Source organism: Oncorhynchus nerka, linkage group LG7, assembly GCF_034236695.1.
Source record: "Oncorhynchus nerka isolate Pitt River linkage group LG7, Oner_Uvic_2.0, whole genome shotgun sequence".
Taxonomy (NCBI): domain Eukaryota; kingdom Metazoa; phylum Chordata; class Actinopteri; order Salmoniformes; family Salmonidae; genus Oncorhynchus; species Oncorhynchus nerka.
The window spans coordinates 77,572,660-77,593,777 of NC_088402.1; the positions used below are offsets into that span (position 1 = coordinate 77,572,660).

General features: G+C 42.4%; 1 protein-coding gene across 4 annotated transcripts in view; it reads left to right on the top strand.

Annotated features, from left to right (window-relative positions):
- plekhg5b (pleckstrin homology domain containing, family G (with RhoGef domain) member 5b) overlaps positions 1–21,118 on the top strand; it is a 115,019-nt gene that overhangs the window by 75,368 nt on the left and 18,533 nt on the right. For all 4 annotated transcript variants that reach the window (XM_065020836.1, XM_029665093.2, XM_029665092.2 and 1 more), the window contains 6 exons: positions 6,052–6,193; positions 6,635–6,734; positions 7,285–7,345; positions 7,762–7,853; positions 8,140–8,276; positions 11,007–11,200. In XM_065020836.1, coding sequence (XP_064876908.1) covers positions 6,052–6,193; positions 6,635–6,734; positions 7,285–7,345; positions 7,762–7,853; positions 8,140–8,276; positions 11,007–11,200 — 726 coding nt within the window. The remainder of the gene's footprint in view (positions 1–6,051; positions 6,194–6,634; positions 6,735–7,284; positions 7,346–7,761; positions 7,854–8,139; positions 8,277–11,006; positions 11,201–21,118) is intronic.

The window sequence follows — 21,118 nt, forward strand, 5'->3', positions numbered from 1 at the left end:
CAAGTGGATTTAACCCGGAAGAGTGTTTGTAGTTAGTCAATTCACTCCAAAACTCAACTGTATTTTCAGTTGAGTCCCACCTAAACAGATGGATGTTTCTCTATTGGGAAACAATTTGATCATTTGTTTGGGGCTGGTACCCCAGTAGCTCAGCTAAATTAATAATTTCAGTGGTGCCTTTATTGTGCTTTAGCGTTTCCTTAACACTGAACAAGGCCATGTTTCACAAGGCTTCTAGGTTGTCTGGGGGCCTTGCGTGCAGCTCCTTGCTTAAAAGCAACAATGTAGTTGATGCACTGTCTCCGAATGACCTTTTCGTCCTCTGGCGCAAGACTGAGTTGGTACACCATGCTCTCAAAAGCACTCAAGGTAAGGTGATGGACTGAGTTGTCCATCAATGGTATCCTTCAGGACATTCATTTTTCCCGTAGGATTGACTACTCTGCTGCAAAATGTTGAGGTGTACCAGATTGTCCAAAAGCTTGACAGGATCTGTCTGTTCTCCCTCAAATGACTGCAAGTTGTATGTCGGACAGGGTTGATTTCCAGAATGTCAGGTAGACATAGTTGGTCTTGTACATGGCGTGGAGCACCTCCACCATGTAGCAATCCTCACTGGCCTTGGTCAACTCAAAGTGGAGTTTCAGTTCTTCCCACTGGCTCAATTTACAAGTTACAGCAGGCTCATCGATAGTCAACCTGTGGCACACACTTTGGTGATCTGCAGGGTTTTCTGGCCACAATTAATGATGGCATAAACTGCTTTGTATGCCTTGTGCCGTTTGGGGGAAATTGAAAACCAGTTGTAGGTTTCTCTGATTAAGTACTCAACACTCCTAGGGATGGTTTATTTGAATGCTGCACTGACAGCCAATTGTAAAGACTGGCACACATAGCGGATGAGTACCAAATTGGGCAATGCACATTCTTCCTTTAAAATCTTGTGCACCCCAGTCATCACGGATGCATTATCAGTGCCAATACCCCTAAGATTATCTTTAAGGTTACACTTCTCAAGAAACTCAACTACCGCCTTTGCTATTGATCTGGCATCGCCCCCCTTCAATTCAACCAGCCTGAGAAATGTGGACACCGCTCTTCTTTTTTTTTACCACTGAAATACCAAATCACCACACCCGGGTATTTCGAGACACTGACATCAGTGAACTCATCCAAAAGGACACTGAACTTCTCATCCCCCACATTTGATGTTAACCTTTTGTGAAAATAAGGAGCCAGTACTCCCCTAATAATTTCTGTGCTGCCACAGAATCTGAAAAGGCAGCTTTGCAAGCCATACCTAAAGGGTTACATGCTAGCAGCGAACAATGCTCCACAATGACAATTCCCATAGTAGCTTCTGCGATTTTGCAGTTATCCACTTTCTTAACCAACTGTGGTAATGTAGACTGCGTTGTGGGGTTGTACGGTTTTGATTTATTTATATGCTTTGCTGTAGCACAATGTTTTTTGATGTCATACATTGTTGCAAGCATATCTGATTTGCAGAATGCACAGTATGCCCAACAATCATCCCCAATTACTGGCTTCAGACACCCTTTAAATTCAGGTACAGACTCCCACTCTTTTCTGTACTTCTGGCTGTACAGTTTTGATTGAGACATGTTGATTGATGTTGTAAGTTCTGTTCAAGATCAAACATTCGTGACCAACTATATTCATTGGGTTTGTCTCGCTGAACGCATACTACTGCTGCTGCAGTCAGCCAACAATAATGATTTGCAATTTGCTGATATTGTTCCTGCCTGTGCACGAGCTGAGCGCCTGCTGTTGACGTCACTCACAATGCAATTTTGCAGCCAGGCACATGTGTTGTGACTCAGTGTGACATAGAAAATCGTTTTTGTGTAATTTAGAGGGAAAATGCGTGCATTTTAGCATTTAAGTCACTTTTCAAAAGTTGCTTAAAGTTCCAAATACATTTTAAAAGTAGCTAAAATTGTTGCTAGGTGCTGTTTGAAAAAAAGTTGCCAGGGTAGTCTGAAAAGTTGCAAAATCTAGCAACAAAACTGCTAAATTGGCATCACTGTTTCCGTCTCTGTCCATTTTAAACCGCTCACATGTGAGGAACATTCACGCGAAGGCCGACCGCCGTCGGGACATTGCTGCGCCTGTGAAGAATTTGTAAGTCGCTCTGGATAAGAGCGTCTGCTAAATGACGTAAATGTAAAGAATAATAGTTTATAAAAATGATAAGTTAACATTCTGATCTGTTTCATCAGCCGTATTAATTGAAACGCCATATACCTCCACTGAGCTACTTTATTGTGCATCGTACAGTAGGTATTGTAATGACCTGACTAGATCATAAATGAACAATTGTCCAGACAGAGGCTTGAGTTTGCGAATTGACGGTTTATTGAACCAACTTTACACAGGCTACTGTTTGGGCCGTAGCACACGCCAAATAGATGACAGATAACCCACAATCCAACCGTGACCTTCTCTTGTGAAGCCCAGATGTAAGAGAGAGAGAACAAAGGCTGAACCTGGTCTTAACTTCCAATGCCCAACCCCCCCTCCACGCCACTCCGCCAACCACCAGGATGCCCGGCATCAGAACATTCCAGGCATTCCTGTGATTGGCAGATAGCAGGTTGATTGACATGTCGGACCCCGCGAACACCGGGTACTGGTCAGTACAACACAACCACCTCCTAGCCTAGCACATAACACACAGCTGTCTGTGCGGGTCGCTACAGTATTAAGAATTGAGTATACGCAATGCCCACGGAAAAATCCGTGGGTATATGGTGCATATACCACCCTCTAAACCACGGTGCACATCAGCCATCGATAATTGAGTGTTGGCGATTGAGTTTGTACACTACCATGGGACACAACGCAACGCGAGCAGTATTGCAGCTTTCATTTATTTCAAAGAAAGCGTCCCATCAATGGCTGATGTCAATGCTGGATGGCTGTTGTGTAATAAATAAAATGGTAATAGAACATTCATGATTTCTTTGACAAAGCCTCTGAGTATGTTCATATTTAGTCAGTTTTGTCTTTAAAAGGAAACTCTCAGACAAGTTTTGGGAATAGTATCACAGTTCTCCTCATCCCAGATCCAACAGGCTCATTTTTGTTGGCTCGGCCAAGCAACAGATATTTTCAGCAGCTTTAGTCCTGAAAGGAATGCAGCCAGCTGCCTGGACACCCAGCCCATGGTTGTCTTTTTGGCTACCTTTCTGAGCCTGTAGTTGTCTAAATATGCCTTCTTATTTTACCTGTCTAAACACACACAAACACAGACATACAGTATCTTCTGAGCGGAGGTTCATTGTTATTTCGAGGAGACAAATTTGAAAGCACTACTCTTTTGATTTCTGACATGATTGTGTTGTTACTTAGCATTGTGCTATCTATGTACACTGAACAAAAATATAAACCCGTCATGTAAAGTGTTGGTCCCATGTTTCATGAGCTGAAATAAAAAATCCCTGAAATGTTCCATATGCACAAAAAGCTTATTTATCTCTGTTGTGCAATAATGTATTTACATCCCCGCTCGTGAGCATTTCTCCTTTGCCAAGATCACCTGTCAGGTGTGGCATAGCCGATTAAACAGCATGGTCATTACACAGCTGCACCTTGTGCTGGGGACAATAAAGGCCTCTTTAAAATGTGCAGATTTGTCCCACATCACAATGCCACAGATGTCTCAAGTTTTGAGGGAGCATTCAATTGTCATGCTGACTGCCTGAATGTCTACCAGAGTTGTTGCCAGAGAATGGAATGTTCATTTCTCTACCATAAGCTGCATCCAACATCGTTTTAGAGAATTTGGCAGTACGTCCAACCGGCCTCAAAACCGCAGGCCACGTGTGATCAGCCAGCCCAGGACCTCCACATCCGGCTTCTTCACATGTGGGATCATCGGGGAGGGGGTGGGGGGGGATCCTCTGGGGAGTGGGGGCCATAGATTAGGGCCTAATGAATTTATTTAAATTGACTGATTTCCTTATATGAACGTCTATGAACTGTAACTCAATTGTTGTATTTATATTTTTGTTCAGTATGTTTTATTTACAGAGAGAGGGAGCAGAAGAAATATTCCGACCAAACTTGATTAATATAATTATCAATATACCACCAAAACAATGTTTATGATGAATGGAACAAGGCCTTTTAAGTTGCATTTGAAACTCCCATCCAACAGCCAGAGACATGTTCCGTCTAAAAATATGAAAGCACACTTAACTTAATTGTGCCTATTACAGTTAACAAGGGCCATTCTCTGGGTGTTGACTAGAGGTCCTAAGGAAGGGAAGGGAGGAGCATCGGAGAGGCGAGGACTCTGTCTGACTGGCAGACTGAGAGCTGAAAGAGGCCCCTGGTTTAATCTCCACCCTGCCTGTCTGCCTGCCGAGGGAGCGTCAGATGGCTCTGACAGAGAGACCAGACCAGCTCACTGAGCCCAGGCAACAATTAGAGCTCCAGATTAAGGGGGCTTTGGACTACTGAAAGCTGTTCATATTCTCTTCCTTCTTCTTATGGGTCCTCTCTATACTGGGATTCCTTCCTCCCCCCCCAGCTTAATGGCACTGGCAAGAACATATCTACGTTTTGTGGATAGCTTGAGTAGACATCCTGCATGTTTGTTATGTATTTGATATCTGTGTATGGAACACAGCCTACAGGTGTATTTATTGACTTGTTAACATAGTAAGAACATGGTTCAACCTGAGTGACTGGGAACTTATGGGAAAACACTTGTGCTGTTTTTCTTGTGTGTACTATATTTGTGCCTGCTTACTTGAAGCCCCCACTACACGCGCGTGCGCACACCTCCAGTCCCAAGCAGAGCACACGGAGACAATGACAGGAAATACATTAGCAGGACTTCCATTGTATCTCCCCATACGTCCTCATTTCCTGTATAGGAGTCATAGCGGGTAGTGGTGGTGCTGGAGAGGGGTAACTCCTGCGGCTCTCCTCTTCTCCCTGGGCCAAGGAGGCCACCCCTTGGAGGTGCTAGAGGAGGAGGAGATCTGTCTGTCTGGCTCCAGGCAGAGGGGGCCTAATCCAGCTCATTTCTGGTGCATGTCTGGCTGCTTGTATGGCTGGCTGCGTGGTTGACTGGCTGGCTTGCTGGCTTACTGACTGGCTGTCTCTCAAGCTCTAGTCACAAGACCTCTGTGTACTTCGACATTGAACTTTGTCTGCTGCTTCTATCCCCTGTAATGGTTTAAACAATGGCTTGGGGACTACGTGGCTGTCTGTCCTGCCATCAGGTAGATGTGTGGAGCTTTATACTGTGACCTGTCTCTCTGTAGGCCTACCTAACCTCCCCAGGGCTCCAGGCTAACCCTTACCCTACCTAACCTCTTCCCCATTTCAGATTGTCAATGATGTGTACACAGCGGTACTTGAAGCTTTTCACCTTCTCAACTGCATCCCTGTGGATGGGGACATGCTTCCTCTGCTGTCTCCTAATGTTCACAATCAGCTCCTTTGTTTTGTTGACACGGGAGAGGTTGTTTTCCTGGCACAACTCCACCAGTGCCCTTACCTGCTCCCTGTAGTCTCATCATTGTTGGTAATCAGGCTTACCACTTTTGTTGTCTGCGAACTTGATTATTGAGTTTGAGGCGTACGTGGCCATGCAGTCATGGGTGAACAGGGCTGTAGAGAGGGATGAGCACATACCCTTGTGGGGCCCCTGTGTTGAGGATCAGCGTAGTGGTGTTGCCTACCTTCACCACCTGGGGGCGACATGTCAGGAAGTCCAGGACCCAATTGCACAGGTTGGTATTCAGACCCAGGGCCCGAGCTTAATGATGAGCTTAGAGGGAACTATGGTGTTGAATGCTGAGCTGTAGTCAATGAACAGCATTCTTACATAGGGATTCCTCTTGTCCAGATGGGACAGGGCAGTGTGATGGCGATTGCGTCATCTGTGGATCTGTTGGGGCGGTTTGCAACTTACAGTGGGTTGTGTCTGGTTCCCGAGACTACTCTGTACTTGAGCCCGACTACTGACCAGGTAGATTGGTACATCCGCTGTACTGACCCATCTCTCCCCAGGTGTGCCACCACTCGGACTGCCAGGACCTGAACAACAAGAGCCCACTTAATTTGTGTGAGTCATGTGACTCCCGCTGCCACCTGGAAGACACAGACAACATGCACTTTGACCGACACCCCCGCTTTGACCTGCAACCCCAAGGTACACCACATTTCCAATTCACACATGTGTATTAATACACACTTGTACATGTGTGAAATGGAACAAATAATGTGTAAGCACCCACCAAATTATTATTATTATTATTATTATTATATGCATGAAAAGTAACACTGGCACATCTTCCTGTTCCACCACTGACTTCCCTCCACCTGTGATTTTTATCTTAAACTGGGGTTCCTAACCTTAAGATATGAGACTGTCTGTCATGCAATTACGGCTTCTAGGCTCATTGAACTGTTAGTCGTGACAGCTAGACTGACTCATTCTTTCTGCGTCATCCATCGTGACTGTCTTCCACATTTAGAAGAGTTGATCAACTTTTGTCATGCTACATTAAACTGGAAGTACCTGTGTTATTAAGGAAAGTGTTATTAAATAATATTATTAATGATCTAATATTCTGTGTAACCCCCTTGTAAGGTTCCATCCTGGCCCGGAATGTGTCGACGCGCTCCTGTCCCCCCCCCACCAGCCCCCCCTCTGACCTGGAGGAGGAGGATGAAGGGGCCAACAACCAAGGGTATGTCAATCCTCGTTATGCCAAAATGTATTACATCTGTCTGTCTGCATGGCGCTTGTCACTTCGATTTAAAATCAAATTAAAAATGTAAACTAGATCAGCGAGGAGTGTCCTCTTTGACTGCACTGCTCTATTTATATACAATAGTTGTAGTTATGCTTCAGTTAGTGTTGACCTGTTGTTCCATAGATCAGGGATCATCAGCTATATTCAGCCACGGGATGATATTTTCTTGAGCGGATGGTCAGGGGGCCGGAACATGTTTACAAAACATTTGTAGACTATAAATTACTTCAGGAAGCCCAAACAGATATAATGTTTGACTAAAGCATAATAATTTCAAACCTTTCTTACATTTGTACACGTTCACATATATCTATATTTTATAACTGGGAATACTTTAGAACTTGATTTCCAAAATGAAAATCCCTTTGAGTTGATTTGCTGATAGGAACTAGTGGGACAAATTTAGCCCAAGGGCCACCAGTTGGTGAGCCCTGTCATAGATGTTCAATTACACTATGTGCATAGGATATTATTTTTCTTTCAGGGAGCGTAAAACTGGGGGTCTGAAGTTGGTGAAGAAGAAACCACGGCGACGGCACACAGATGTGAGTATTGATACAGCCAGGTAGGGGTGTGACACACACGCCCCTTAAGAAACCACATCTCTTCACCTTAGACTTGTCCCAATACTATTAGGAACTATGTTGGTTAGAACATACCTGTCTTATTGTATGTGGTGGAAAGTTAGATTGTATGATGATCACAGTGCCAACATGGCTACAGGCTTCAAGCTGTTAAGTTACACCACTGAAAATGGCAGCCATTATCAGCAGAGGCCAGGGACCCAGGTTAGGGAGTGTTATATAATGGTGTCCAATGGTCCATCCCTGAGTGTTACTGGCCAGTCAGTCTGCCTGGTAAAGTGCCTCCCTGTGGATCTAATGAGAGAGAAATCACTATAGGAGCTCTGGCCTTCGCAGTTTTACAGCCATTATCTTCTATTGTCTGTCGCCCCCTGCAGGACCCCAGAAAGGAGTGCTTCAGCCTCAAGTTTGATCTGAACGTGGACATTGACACAGAGATCGTCCCCGCTGTGAAAAAGAAGACCCTGAGGTGAGTTAGGAGAATTGGTAGTGGGCTGAATAAATAGGGATGATTGTGACCGATGTCTGTCTTTTCTATTTAAGGTCTGGTCTGAGTTTGTCCAAGGCATGGGACAAAGTCATAGTATATAACAATGTTCCATTTGATTATTTGGATAGGACCCACTGCATTAGTGTTGCATAAACATATGGTGTGAATGGTCTCTGTTGACTCTGTCCTGTGCTTACATAACTGTATTGGGTGAATGTTCTGTGTTAATTCTGTTCTCTCTGTCCTGTGTGTTCCTCTATTCCAGGGAGGTGCTGGGCCCTGTGTTTGAACGAAAAGGTATTGAGTTATCCCGGGTAGATCTGTTCCTAGACCAGTCCAACACTCCGCTGTCCCTCAACTTTGAGGCCTACCGCTTCGGGGGCCACTATCTCAAGGTCAAAGGTAAGAGTCAACTGCATCAGAGGACCAGTCAGAACATTTTCCTCAAGCTTCACAATTAATAGAATAAAATAACTCTGTGGAAGTATGGGTGTTTTTTATTCTAAGCAAACCAAGGTACAATGTGTTTCAACTTTTGATTACTGCCCTGCACTGAAAAGTACATTTTAAGGGTTGACAAAATATGAAACCAACACCAATCTAATGAATTTGCATTTATTATAGAGTATTTGGCTCCTCTTTGTACCCCCTAGCATAAACAATGCCTGGGTGAGACCGATGGCAGAGCCTCAGTTTCCTGTCTCTCCCTTGATTCAGAGGAAACTGGACAGAGTCCTTCATCTTGGATCCCTGGAGGAGACTATGACCTTTTCTCATTTAGGAAAAAGTCTGACCTCCAGCCTCTCTCCTCTGTCCTCTCCTCCCTGACCCTCAAACCCACGAGAGGTTTAGTGGTCGAGGAGAAGTCAATTTGTTAACAGGCGAACAGAAGAGTGTTCTCTCCTTCTCGACAGCCTACTTTCATTGAGGATAGTCATGTGTATCTTATTTGAGTCCCTCGCGGAATAGTATTGAAATCTGCCACACCCCCTTTGAATCAGCTTTTGCTTTGTCAGAGTAGAAAAGCATGCACACTTTACACATTTGTTTTGGGATCTACCCCTGTAAACGTAATTTGCCTGGTAAGGCACGAGTAGAAAAGGAGTCTGATTTCATACAATTACCTTTTCGTTCAATTTCCCTCTCCACGACACCTCTCCTTGATTTACCTTTGCCCTTTTTCAAAAGGAGGTGAGAGAGGACACATGAGTTGAGCAAATCCAATTGAGAAAAGGCCTATATCTGTAGCAGCAAGAGACCCATACACGGGTTAGCTGAGAACATAGCGCAAAACAACACGCACGCTTCAATGGGCCAGATGACCGTGTGTTGTGATTCTGGATGGCCAGATAGCTAGCAACAATGACATGAAGCTGCTATGTGGAGAATCGTAAGTGGCTTGTTTTGGTGTGTTTTAACTTCTTATGGCTGGGGGGGCAGTATTGAGTAGCTTGGATGAATAAGTTGCCCAAAGTAAACGGCCTGCTCCTCACTCTCAGTTGCTAATATATGCATATTGTATTGGATAGAAAACACTCTAACGTTTCTAAAACTGTTTGAATGATGTCTGTGAGTATAACAGAACTCATATGGCAGGCAAAATCCTGAGGAGAAATCAAAACAGGAAGTGAGAGATCTGAGCTTTGTATGTATTCACCAGAGCCTCCAATGAAATCCCCTTGAGATATTAATGATGTTGCACTGCCTAGGGCTTCCACTAGATGTCAACCATCGATAGAAATTTGAATGAGACTTCTACGGTGTGGTGGGAGTGAATGAGAGCAGAATCTATCAGGTGTCTGGCAGTCAGCCATTTTCTGATCACGCTTATTCCCCATGATATCCACTTGCGTTCCATTGCTCAGGAAGACAAGAAGGAATACTCCGGTTGGAACTTTATTGAAGCTAAATGTTAAAAACATCCTAATGATTGATTCTGTACTTGTGTGAAATGTTTCTTTGACCTGTAATAGAACTTTTTGAAGTTTTTGTCCGATATAACGCTGACCAGAATGAGCGTTTGGATATGTATACCAAACGCGCTAACAAAAGAAGGTATTTGGACATGAATAACGGACATTATCAAACAAAACAAACATTTATTGTGGACCTGGGATTCCTGGAGTGCTTTCTGATGTAGATCATCAAAGGTAAGGGAAAATGTATCATGTAATTTCTTGCTTATGTTGACACAATCATTGCGGCTATTGTGACTTTTACTTCTGAGCGCCGTCTCAGATTATTGCATGGGTTTCCGTAAAGTTGTTTTGAAATCTGACACAGCGGTTGCATTAAGGAGAGATATATCTATAATTTCATGTATAACTTGTATTATCATCTACATTTATGATGAGTATTTATTTTGAATGATGTGGCTATGCAAAATCACCAGATGTTTTTGGAATAAGTGAATGTAATGCGCCAATGTAAACTCATATTTTGATAAATATTAACTTTATCAAACAAACATACATGTATTGTGTAACGTGAAGTCCTATGAGTGTCATCTGATGAAGATGATCAAAGTTTAGTGATTACTTTTATCTCTATTTGTGGTTTTTGTGACTGGCTGGAAAAATGGCTGTTTTTCTGTGGCTATGTGGTGACCTAACATAATCGTTTGTGGTGCTTTTGCTGTAATGCATATTTGAAATTGGACACTGGTGGGATTAACAACAAGATTAGCTTTAAAATGGTATGAGATACATGTATGTTTGAGGAATTTAAGACGCGCGTCTTAATCGACGTCATTGGCACCTGGGGAACAGTGGGATAACTGGGCAGAACAACAGATTTTTACCTTGTTAGCTAGTGGATGTTATCCAGCAACTTTTCGGTTACTGGCCCAATGTTCCTACCCGCCAGGCTCTCAACTTATCCAATGCAATCTGCAGCTATTAAGCACATTTTAAAAGCTAGCCTTGTTGTATAATATTTTCACAATCTAATGTTTAAAAGGGATTTAAGACTGTCCACTAGAGATCCTGTTTTGGTGCCTGAGGAAAGAGCACTTAAACAGGAAGCTAGTCCTGAAATAAATAAATGTTGATGCACTTCTCTATTACACCTACCTATCTTCAATAAGAGAATTATAACACACTAAGCTAACCCTCCATGTTGGTTCCTCCTCAGCACGGCCAGGTGATGAGCTGAAGGTGGAGCAGGGAGTGAAGGACCTGCGCTCGCTCAGTCTGCCCAACATGAAACCCTCCTCTGGGGTTCAGAGCTCCTACATCCTCACTGCGGGCAGCGAGAGGGTGGAGCACGGCTCTCTGGGACGCATGAAGAGCAACGTTGACCTACTGGTCAGCGCAGCCTCTACTACAGTATGTATTCACTCACACACTGCAACCGATGTACATCAAATCTCTCTCTCGCGCACACCATGGGTCCATATACAGTATCACACATACAGTATACACACAGAGTTCAGGTGGGCCTTCGCAGATGGGCCTTGAACAAATGAAGGACAGGAGGGGTTTTCAACAACAATGACAAAAATCATGAGAAGGGCTTACCAAGAAAAACTTCCAAAATGACTAATTCAAGGAGTTGGAGCACTCAACAAAAAAAGCAGTGATTTATTTTAGGTCACTTTAGTTTGTTGTCCAGGATGTGAACAGGTGACAGATGTTACCACTAATGAGCTCAGTATAAGCACACTTAAACTATACATCCTATCTGACTTATACACACCTACTACTGGTTGTGACTAGATGGAGTACAGCTACTACTGGTTGTGCTAACCCTTTTCAGAACCTTAACCTAATTATCCTAACCTGTTACATTAATTCTCCTAACTACCCCCTCATCTCTTAAACATCTTGAAACTTTAGATGCCACTTTCTACCTCTTTCCATAATCTAACCCTTTATCCCATGATGCCTTTATGAAGTGGATCGTTTTATGAAGTGGATGATAATCCAGTCATTATCATAACCCTATTTTTCATTACCTTGCTATCTTTCATCCCATCGGAACACTTAAACTCTGCTTTCCTCATATGCCTTGTGCTGTGCCAGCCACCTCTATGGCCTTCAAGCCTTGCTAGGTAGGCTAGTGACCTAGAAGAAGAGGCATTGCCATTAGCTGCTTATTCTGGCTGACAGGAAGAACCCGGTAGTGTTCACTTTGGCCTGGAGGAGAGGTGCTGAGAGAAGGAGTCTGCTGGACCAGGGGGAACTGGCACCATGCTTCACCCTGTGTTAATAGACCGTGGGAGAGGCTAGAATCATAAGGTTTAGTGTCCTGTCTGTCTCATTCTGTACTGCAGTTATTCTCCGACTGACTAAAACCTACATTCTGAGATGTCATTTAGTCAACTTTGCTGGAAGAAAATAAGATTGTGAGATTGTCCATTGCCTTCTCAGTATAATCTCGGAACCCAGAAAAAAGTTTGGCATGCCAGCAAGTCAATTTGTGTTAAGTCTGTCATGAGCGACTACTTTCAGTATGAAAACAGCATGCTCTTTTTGTGCCATACTCTTTCGCTGCCTCTGCACATTGCTTTGAAAGATTGGTAACTGTCTTGTGTGGACTAGCCCTCTCCGCTTACAGATTGAAAAACAAGTCAATGGGTGTGAACTGTGGAGATCCCTGCAGGCAAGTCTAGACCCACTCAGTACTCACACACTCAGGTGAGACAGTGTAGCATTGCATGCACTGAAAACGTGTGATGTCATTGCGGCCGTGCTGCTGGGCTAGGATACCTGAGGTTTCTGTAATTCAGGGATTTTAGTGTCTGTCTGCGGGTCGGTAAGTCATCAGCCTTGGACATTAAGTTCTTACGGCTGAATTCCCGTTAACGGGATCGATTTGACAGTGAAAGTGCAGGGCGCCAAATTCAAACAACAGAAATCTCATAATTAAAATTCCTCAAACATACAAGTATTATACACGTTTTAAAGATAAACTTGTTGTTAATCCCACCACAGTGTCCGATTTCAAAAAGGCTTTACGATGTAAGCATACCATGCGATTATGTTAGGTCAGCACCTAGTCACAGAAAAACACAGCCATTTTCCAGCCAAAATTTCCAGCCAGAAATACTCATCATAAATGTTGATGAAAATACACGTGTTATACATGGAATTAAAGATATACTTCTCCTTAAGTCTTTACAGAAAAAGCACACCATGCAATAATCTGAATACAGCGCTCATGCCCAAAACAAGCCATACAGATACCCGCCATGTTGTGGAGTCAACAGAAGTCAGAAATAGCATTATAATATTCACTTTTGATGATCTTCATCGGAATGCACTCCCAGGAATCCCAGTTCCACAACAAATGTTTGTTTTGTTCGATAAAGTCCATAATTTATGTCCAAATACCTCCTTTTTGTTTGCGCGTTTAGTTCACAAATTCACAAGGCGCAGGCACTTAGTTCAGACGACAGTTCCATTACAGTTCGTAGAAACATGTCAAACGATGTATAGAATCAATCTTTAGGATGTTGTCATAAATTTTCAATAATATTCCAACCGGACAATTCCTTTGTCTTTAGAATTGAAAAGGAACGCAGCTAACTCTCACGGTCACGCGCCTGACTGGGCTCATGACATTCTGCCAGACACCTGACTCAAACCGCTCTTATTCTCTCCCCCTTCACAGTAGAAGCCTGAAACAAGGTTCTAAAGTCTGTTGACATCTAGTGGAAGCCTTAGGAAGTGCAATCGGACAAATGTACACTATCTTGGATAGGCAAAGACTTGAAAACCAACAAATCTCAGATTTCCCACTTCCTGGTTGGATTTTTTTCTCAGGTTCTGTTATACTCACAGACATCATTCAAACAGTTTTAGAAACTTCAGAGTTTTCTATCCAAATCTACTAATAATATGCATATCTTAGCTTCTGGGCCTGAGTAGCAGGCAGTTTACTCTGGGCACCTTATTCATCCAAGCTACTCAATACTGCCCCTCAGCCATAAGAAGTTAAACATGTCTGTCTGATTTAGTCAGGAGTTTGGTCATACTGTTCCTCTCCAATCCTGTCTTTGTTTAGTTTGAGGAGTCTCATTCAGTCAAAGACCAGCAGTAAATGCATGATATACAAAACCCCTTCATAAAAAAAGAAAGAAAAAAGCCTGTATCAACTCACTCAAACTTGGACACTGTTTATATTCATACACAGAGAGCAGCCATTCTCATTATGCCCTCAAGGAGGCGATAAAGAGCAAAGTAAAGGTACACACTTTAAAGACCTGCCCCTATAAATTACACAATGTACATGGGACAATGTTAAAATTCCAATAGCTCTACATTTCAATTACTTAACCTCAAACCAACTATACATTTTAGAAATGCCTTTAAAAATATTGAAAGCATTTAATGAGAACTAAAAGGTGTGCAACATTGAAAATATTGTCTCATTTACATTGTGTAATTTATTGACGGTCCCAAACTAGCCCTGGAGATAGGTTATCCAAAGTCAAACCAACTTTGCCACAGTTGCACACCAGACAGCTGAAGCTAATTGGCTAAGTAATTTGGCTAACTCTTCACACCTGCAAACACACACACTTAGTAATGTAGTCTGATTTCTTGTTCTGGAGGCAGCTCTGCTGAGTGGTCACTAGCTGGCACAGCCCACAGTCAACCTTAATGCCTAAACCTAACCTTAAATTAATGCAAATTTACATTTTTACAATGTTGCCAGTTTTTACTTTGCATCTGGCCCATCTAGCAGAAATTCTCAGTTCTGCCTCAAAGACAAGACTCATCCAAATAAATGTTAACCTGCTCAAGAGGCATTAGAAGACAAAAATTAATATTACCAATTGAAGACATCTATAGCAGGATAAATCAATGTTAGTTTACATAGCTGGCCATGAATGTTGCATTTTTCTTCATGGGTTGTTTAAGGAAGCGTATACTATATATAATATAATTATGATATCTTTACATAAAACCAAAACAGTGTCTGTCTAGTCATTCCAATTATTTTAATACCCCTTGGTTTTCAATAATAGAACTTTGAAATATAGTATTGTGGAGTAGCTTCAATGTTATTTCTCCTATCACAGCCATTAAACTCTAACTGTTTTAAAGTCATCATTGGCCTCATGGTGAAATCCCTGAGCGGTTTCCTTCCTCTCCGGCAACTGAGTTTGGAAGGACACCTGTATCTTTGTGGCGACTGGGTGTATTGATACTATCCAAAGTGTAATTAATAACTTCAGGGATGTTTCTGCTACATTCCAGGAGGTTAAGTTAAGGTGTTAGGCTCAGATACAAATGCTGGGAAGAGTTTGACCAAAGGCTAAATTACTACATGAGTAATTAAGCGTGTCCAATAGTTGGGCTTTCATGTACTGGCTTTGTGGATTGGCTAGTCACTGTGTAGGCCTACAGTGTGTAACTTTTGAATAATCCCATTTGTCGAGAATCTAAACAGTTGGCCTCGAGTCACATGGTTTACAATGGGTACTTCAAACAGAATGCTCTAGACAGATGGGGATCATGTGATTTACAATAGCTAGATCACATCTATAAAAGTGATCTTTGAACCTTTTAGAAGGCCTTTGTGTAATATGCGCCATTTGGTTGCCATGGAAAACAACACACTACAAAGATAGCCAAAGATTCACCTGGTCAGAATGAAACAGCATTTGACAGCTAGACAGAATCATTTCCACGCCTTGTCACTGTGAACTGATTGGACCTCAGTTTATAAAGATTATTATTCAAAAATTCTCCCCAAAATAATATCTGTATCCCATAAGTATTTTATTGGGTGAATATAAATGTGATATAACAAACCCCTCTACCAATGACTGTTGTGAAATGCAATGGTGCACACATTTCTTTAAAGAGAAGAGCAGTACAGTACAGCACAGATGGAAATGTAATTTAGGGAAGAAGAAGACTCAAGGAAACCCTCCACATCCTCCCACATGTTCGTTCTTGTCTGTCTTATTCCGTGAGAGGACTCACTTATCTAACAGTCTCAGATTACCCCCATTCCCGTCAGTCGGTCACTCTGTAGACTACGTGCTGACATGGGCTCACCATGATCTAACCAGTAGAAACTCTATCCACGCACCAAGTCAACCAGGGCTTGTGTTTCACCCAGGTTTATAGTAGATGGTCTTATGATGGTCTAGCCTAGAGTTATCTGCTGGCATCTGTGGAACTTGATTGTTGGGAGGGAGGGGGAAGACCGTTGTGTAAGGACAGGTAGGTCAACAAGAAGACTGATGGGGAGATTATTGGAGCTGTTGAATAGCCTGGATGGTTGAAGGAACCATACCCTCTTCTTTTAGAGGATTTGACATAGATGTGACACATGAGCACTCCATTTACATTTTGACATTTGAGTCATTTAGCAGACTCATTTTACATTTGAGTTGTTTAGCAGACTCATTTTACATTTGAGTTGTTTAGCAGACTCATTTTACATTTGAGTTGTTTAGCAGACTCATTTTACATTTGAGTTGTTTAGCAGACTCATTTTACATTTGAGTTGTTTAGCAGACGCTCGTTTAGCAGACTAGGTGAAAAATATGTTGATGTGCCCATGAGCAAGTCACATTCCTAATTGCTTTTAAGTAGCTCTGGATAAGAAAGTCTGCTAATGACTCAAATGAATGCATTAAGCCTATGTAGTTATAATGTGCGTTTGGTTATATAAACTGGTAGCTTAAGTTAGTGTCTGGTTTATTAATTATTTGGTAATGGTAGCAGGAAGTAGGTTATGTAAAAATCTGTTTTTCGTCATTTATTTTCCCTTGTTTAACTGCTGTATTTTCCCCCGCTAAGCAGTGTTCACATTCATGTCTTTCCCCTAGACTACAGTTGTAATTGTTTTGCTTAGCCAGGCTAACAAAACTAACAGCTCATTCATTTAAGGACATCAAATCTCTGAGTGAAATACACAATCAGGACAATCAGCAAGTTGCGCAATAGTCATTTGAATGACGATGGAGAATGAGGAGTAGTCACATGCATTTTACTTGTATGTTTATGTTTGATGATCTGCACTCACGTGCCTATTTATTGAAACGACTAGCCATTCACACATCTCAGGTTAGTTGAGATGAAATACAGACTGCCTCGCAACAATAGAAGTACAAGTTGAAATTGTTATACTTTGATAGACAACTCCACTATGAAAATGCTACATTTTGTTAGATTTATATTTCATTGGTCTTGGATACCAAGTGGCACAGTGGTCTAAGACACTGCATCTCAGTGCTAGAGGCGTCACTACAGACAACCTGGTTAGAATCCAGACTGTATCACAACCGGCCGTGATTGGGAATCCCATAGGACGGTGCCCAGCGTCGTTCGAGTTTGGCCGGTGTAGGCCGTCAATTGTAAATAAGAATTTGTACTTGGCTAGTTAAATATGAGACGCTGAAATATACAGGCTGTAGTGTAGATTTGGTGTACATTGGTGATTCAACCAATTACCATTTATTTTTATTTGACCAGGCAATTTTTATTTAACTAGGCAAGTCAGTTAAGCACAAATTCTTATTTTTACTGACGGCCTAGGAACAGTGGGTTAACTGCCTGTTCAGGGGCAGAACGACAGATTTGTACCTTGTCAGCTCAGGGGTTTGAACTTGCAACCTTCCGGTTACTAGTCCAACGCTCTAACCACTAGGCTACCCTGCCGCCACCCATACAGAAGTGTCATTTAAATATTGCAATGATGAACCAAATTCTATCCCTAACTGACATTTATTTATTATTTATTTATTTAACCTTTATTTTAATCAAGTGTGTTTCTCGAAAACGGTTTGTTTATCCAGCATGGAAGGGAATTTTTGTGTGTACTTGGTGGTGTTTATGTTTAAAATAGGCCTACCGTTGTGTGGTTCAGTATGCAGGCCCTGATGGGCACGGATGTCTGCTGTTTACGGCCTATCAGGGTTGGGAGCTCAGGTGTGACTAGGCGTGGCTGGGAGCCAGTTAAACTGCTGCAGGAGAGGTAGTTGTGTGTTTCAATGTGTTAGACTGAGACAGTAAAGTGTGTTTAGGTGTGGAGGCTTGAGGAGAGAAGGGAGGATACAGCATTTTTATGATCCCAGTGTGATTGTCAGGCATTACTGCTCTGGTGACAGACAGAAGAAGCAGCTACAACTCTCCTCCACCTCAGTACTTCACTGTGCGTTGCACTCCCCGTCTCTGTGGACTTTGGTTGGGTGCTTCCTCTTTTTTTTCTAGCTGTAATGTTTTTCGGATCTCATAGACTTTTGGATTTAGGATCTTCCTAATTTAAATGAGTCATATTTACTTTTGGATGACTGGTTTTGCATCTATTCTTAAGTGAGGCTTGAGAATGGTGCGGTTTAATCGCCTCTCGTCTTGGCGTAGCTGGGACCTGCTGCATGTGGAGTGTATTCCTGAATCAGCCCCCCTCCAGAGCCCAACAACAACACAATGTCAGGTGAGACAAACAGAGCCACTGGGTCTCTGTTCCTCTGTGGCTGCAGTATTTAAGTTGATATTAGATAAGGAAATGCCATTGTAATGTAAGCCATCTTGAATGTAATGCTTAGGCAATGATTGCAGGATTCTCAATCTGTAACCTTAGCCATGGTGGAGATTGTATCTGATGTATTTATCTCTTGGTCCCGTGAATGGTGGAAAACACCAGCCAGGTAGTGTGTGTGTAGTGGAAACAGTGGAGACACCAGTCATGCTGGTGGGCCTCTTCTGATGGCACGTTTGGGATCCAGTGCCAGGTAGGCGGCAGGTAGCCTAGCAGTTAAGAGCATTGGGCCAGTAACCGAAAGGTCTCTGGCTCGAATCCCTGAGCCGACTAGGTGAAAACTCTATCTGTGCCCTTGAACAAGGCACTTAACCCTAATTGCACCTGTAAGTTGCTCTGGATAAGAGCGTCTGCTAAATTACTCATATGTAAATGGGTCCCATGCTGACCATTAACCAGTGATATCTGGGTTAGCAGGTGATAAGGACTATCCTATTGTTGTATGAACACATACGGGGGTTTGCGTGTGTGTGATTGCCTTTCTTCCTGTCTTTGCGTGTGTGTGTCACAGTAGGTGTCCATGTGGGCAGGAAGGTTAACGTCACACTTTTTGCATCGTTAATCAGACAGCCCAATCAAGGGTCCTCTTATCGGTGAATAACAACATAACTGATAGGCCAGTAGCACGGTGGGGGCGGGTTGCTACTGCATTACCGCTTAGCTACTTTCAATTAGAGGTCGACCGATTATCGGAATGGCCGATTTCAAGTTTTCATAACAATCGGAAATCGGTATTTTTGGGCGCCCATTTGCCGAGTAAAAAAATAAAAATAAACTAGGCAAATCAGTTAACCTGTTGCTTCTACTCGGGACGCTTGCGTCCCAACTAGAGCTCTGGAAATGCAAATGCGCTACGCTAAATGCTAATAGTATTAGTTAAAACTCAAAAGTTCATTAAAATACACATGCAGGGTATCGAATTAAAGCTACACTCGTTGTGAATCCAGGCAACAAGTCAGATTTTTAAAATGCTTTTCAGCGAAAGCATGAGAAGCTATTATCTGATAGCATGTAACACCCAAAAAGACCCACAGGGGACGTAAACAAAATAATTAGCATTTCGGCGTTACACAAACCGTACAATAAAATAGAAAACATTCATTACCTTTCACCATCTTCTTTGTTGGCACTCCTAGATGTCCCATAAACACTATTTGGGTCTTTATTTCGATTAAATCGGTCCATATAAAGCCTAGATATCGTTATATGTAGACTGTGTGATAAACGAAAAAAACATCGTTTCAAAACGTAACGTCATTTTTTTAAATTCAAAAAGTCGACGATAAACTTTCACAAAACACTTCGAAATACGTTTGTAATGCAACTTTAGGTATTAGTAAACGTTAATAAGCGATAAAATTCATCAGGAGGCGATGTAAAGATCATTAGCTGTCCGTCTGGAAAAATGTCCGGCTAGAAACTCAACGAAAATATCCGGTCCTAGACCTAAGGAGATACGGTGCCCTACATGTGTTTGACCAAGAAAAAACTCGAAGGGAAATGACAAGACTCTAGACACCGTGTGGAAGCTGTAGGTACTGCAACCTCAGTCAATTAATTGTGGTTCACCTTTATCAATGGGTTCAAGTAGCGCATGGATATATTTTCCCATTTTCAGTGATCAGTTTTTCCTGTGCTTTTCGATGTAAATGCCGTTCTGGTAAAGCCACAGCAGTGATTTAACCAGTTTTATAAACGTCTGAGTGTTTTCTATCCACATACTATATTCCTGGCATGAGTAGCAGGGCGCTGAAATGTTGCGCGATTTTTAACAGAATGTTCAAAAAAGTAGAGGGTCGACTTAAGAGGTTAAGAACACATTCTTATTTTCAATGACGACCTAGGAACGGTGGGTTAACTGCCTCGTTCAGGGGCAGAACAACAGATTTTCACCTTGTTAGCTCAGGGGATCCAATCTTGCAACCTTACAGTTAACTCGTCCAACGCAATAACGACCTGCCTCTCTCTCTCGTTGCACTCCACAAGGAGACTGCCTGTTACCCGAATGCAGTAAGCCAAGGTAAGTTGCTAGCTAGCATTAAACTTATCTTACAAAAAACAATCAATCATAATCACTAGTTAACTACACATGGTTGATGATATTACTAGATATTATCTTGTGTGTCCTGCGTTGCATATAATCTGACTGAGCATACAAGTATCTAAGTATCTGACTGAGCAGTGGTAGGCAGAGACAGGCACGTAACATTCATTCAAACAGCACATTCTTTTCGTTTTGCCAGCAGCTCTTCGTCAAGCATTGCGCTGTTTATGACTTCAAGCCTATCAACTCCTGAGATGAGGCTGGTGTAACCGAAGTGAGATCGCTAGCTAGTTAGTGCGCGCTAATAGTGTTTCAAACGTCACTCGCTCTGAGCCTTCTAGTAGTTGTTCCCCTTGCTCTGCATGGGTAACCCTGCTTTGATGGTGACTGTTGTCGTTGTGTTGCTGGTTCGAGCCCAGGGAGGAGCGAGGAGAGGGACGGAAGCTATACTTTTACACTGGCAATACTAAAGTGCCTATAAGAACATCCAATAGTCAAAGGTTAATGAAATACAAATGGTATAGAGGGAAATAGTCCTATAATTCCTATAATAACTACAACCTAAAACTTCTTATCTGGGAATATTGAAGACTCATGTTAAAAGGAACCACCAGCTTTCATATGTTCTCATGTTCTGAGCAAGGAACTGAAACGTTAGCTTTCTCACATATTGCACTTTTACTTTCTTCTCCAACAC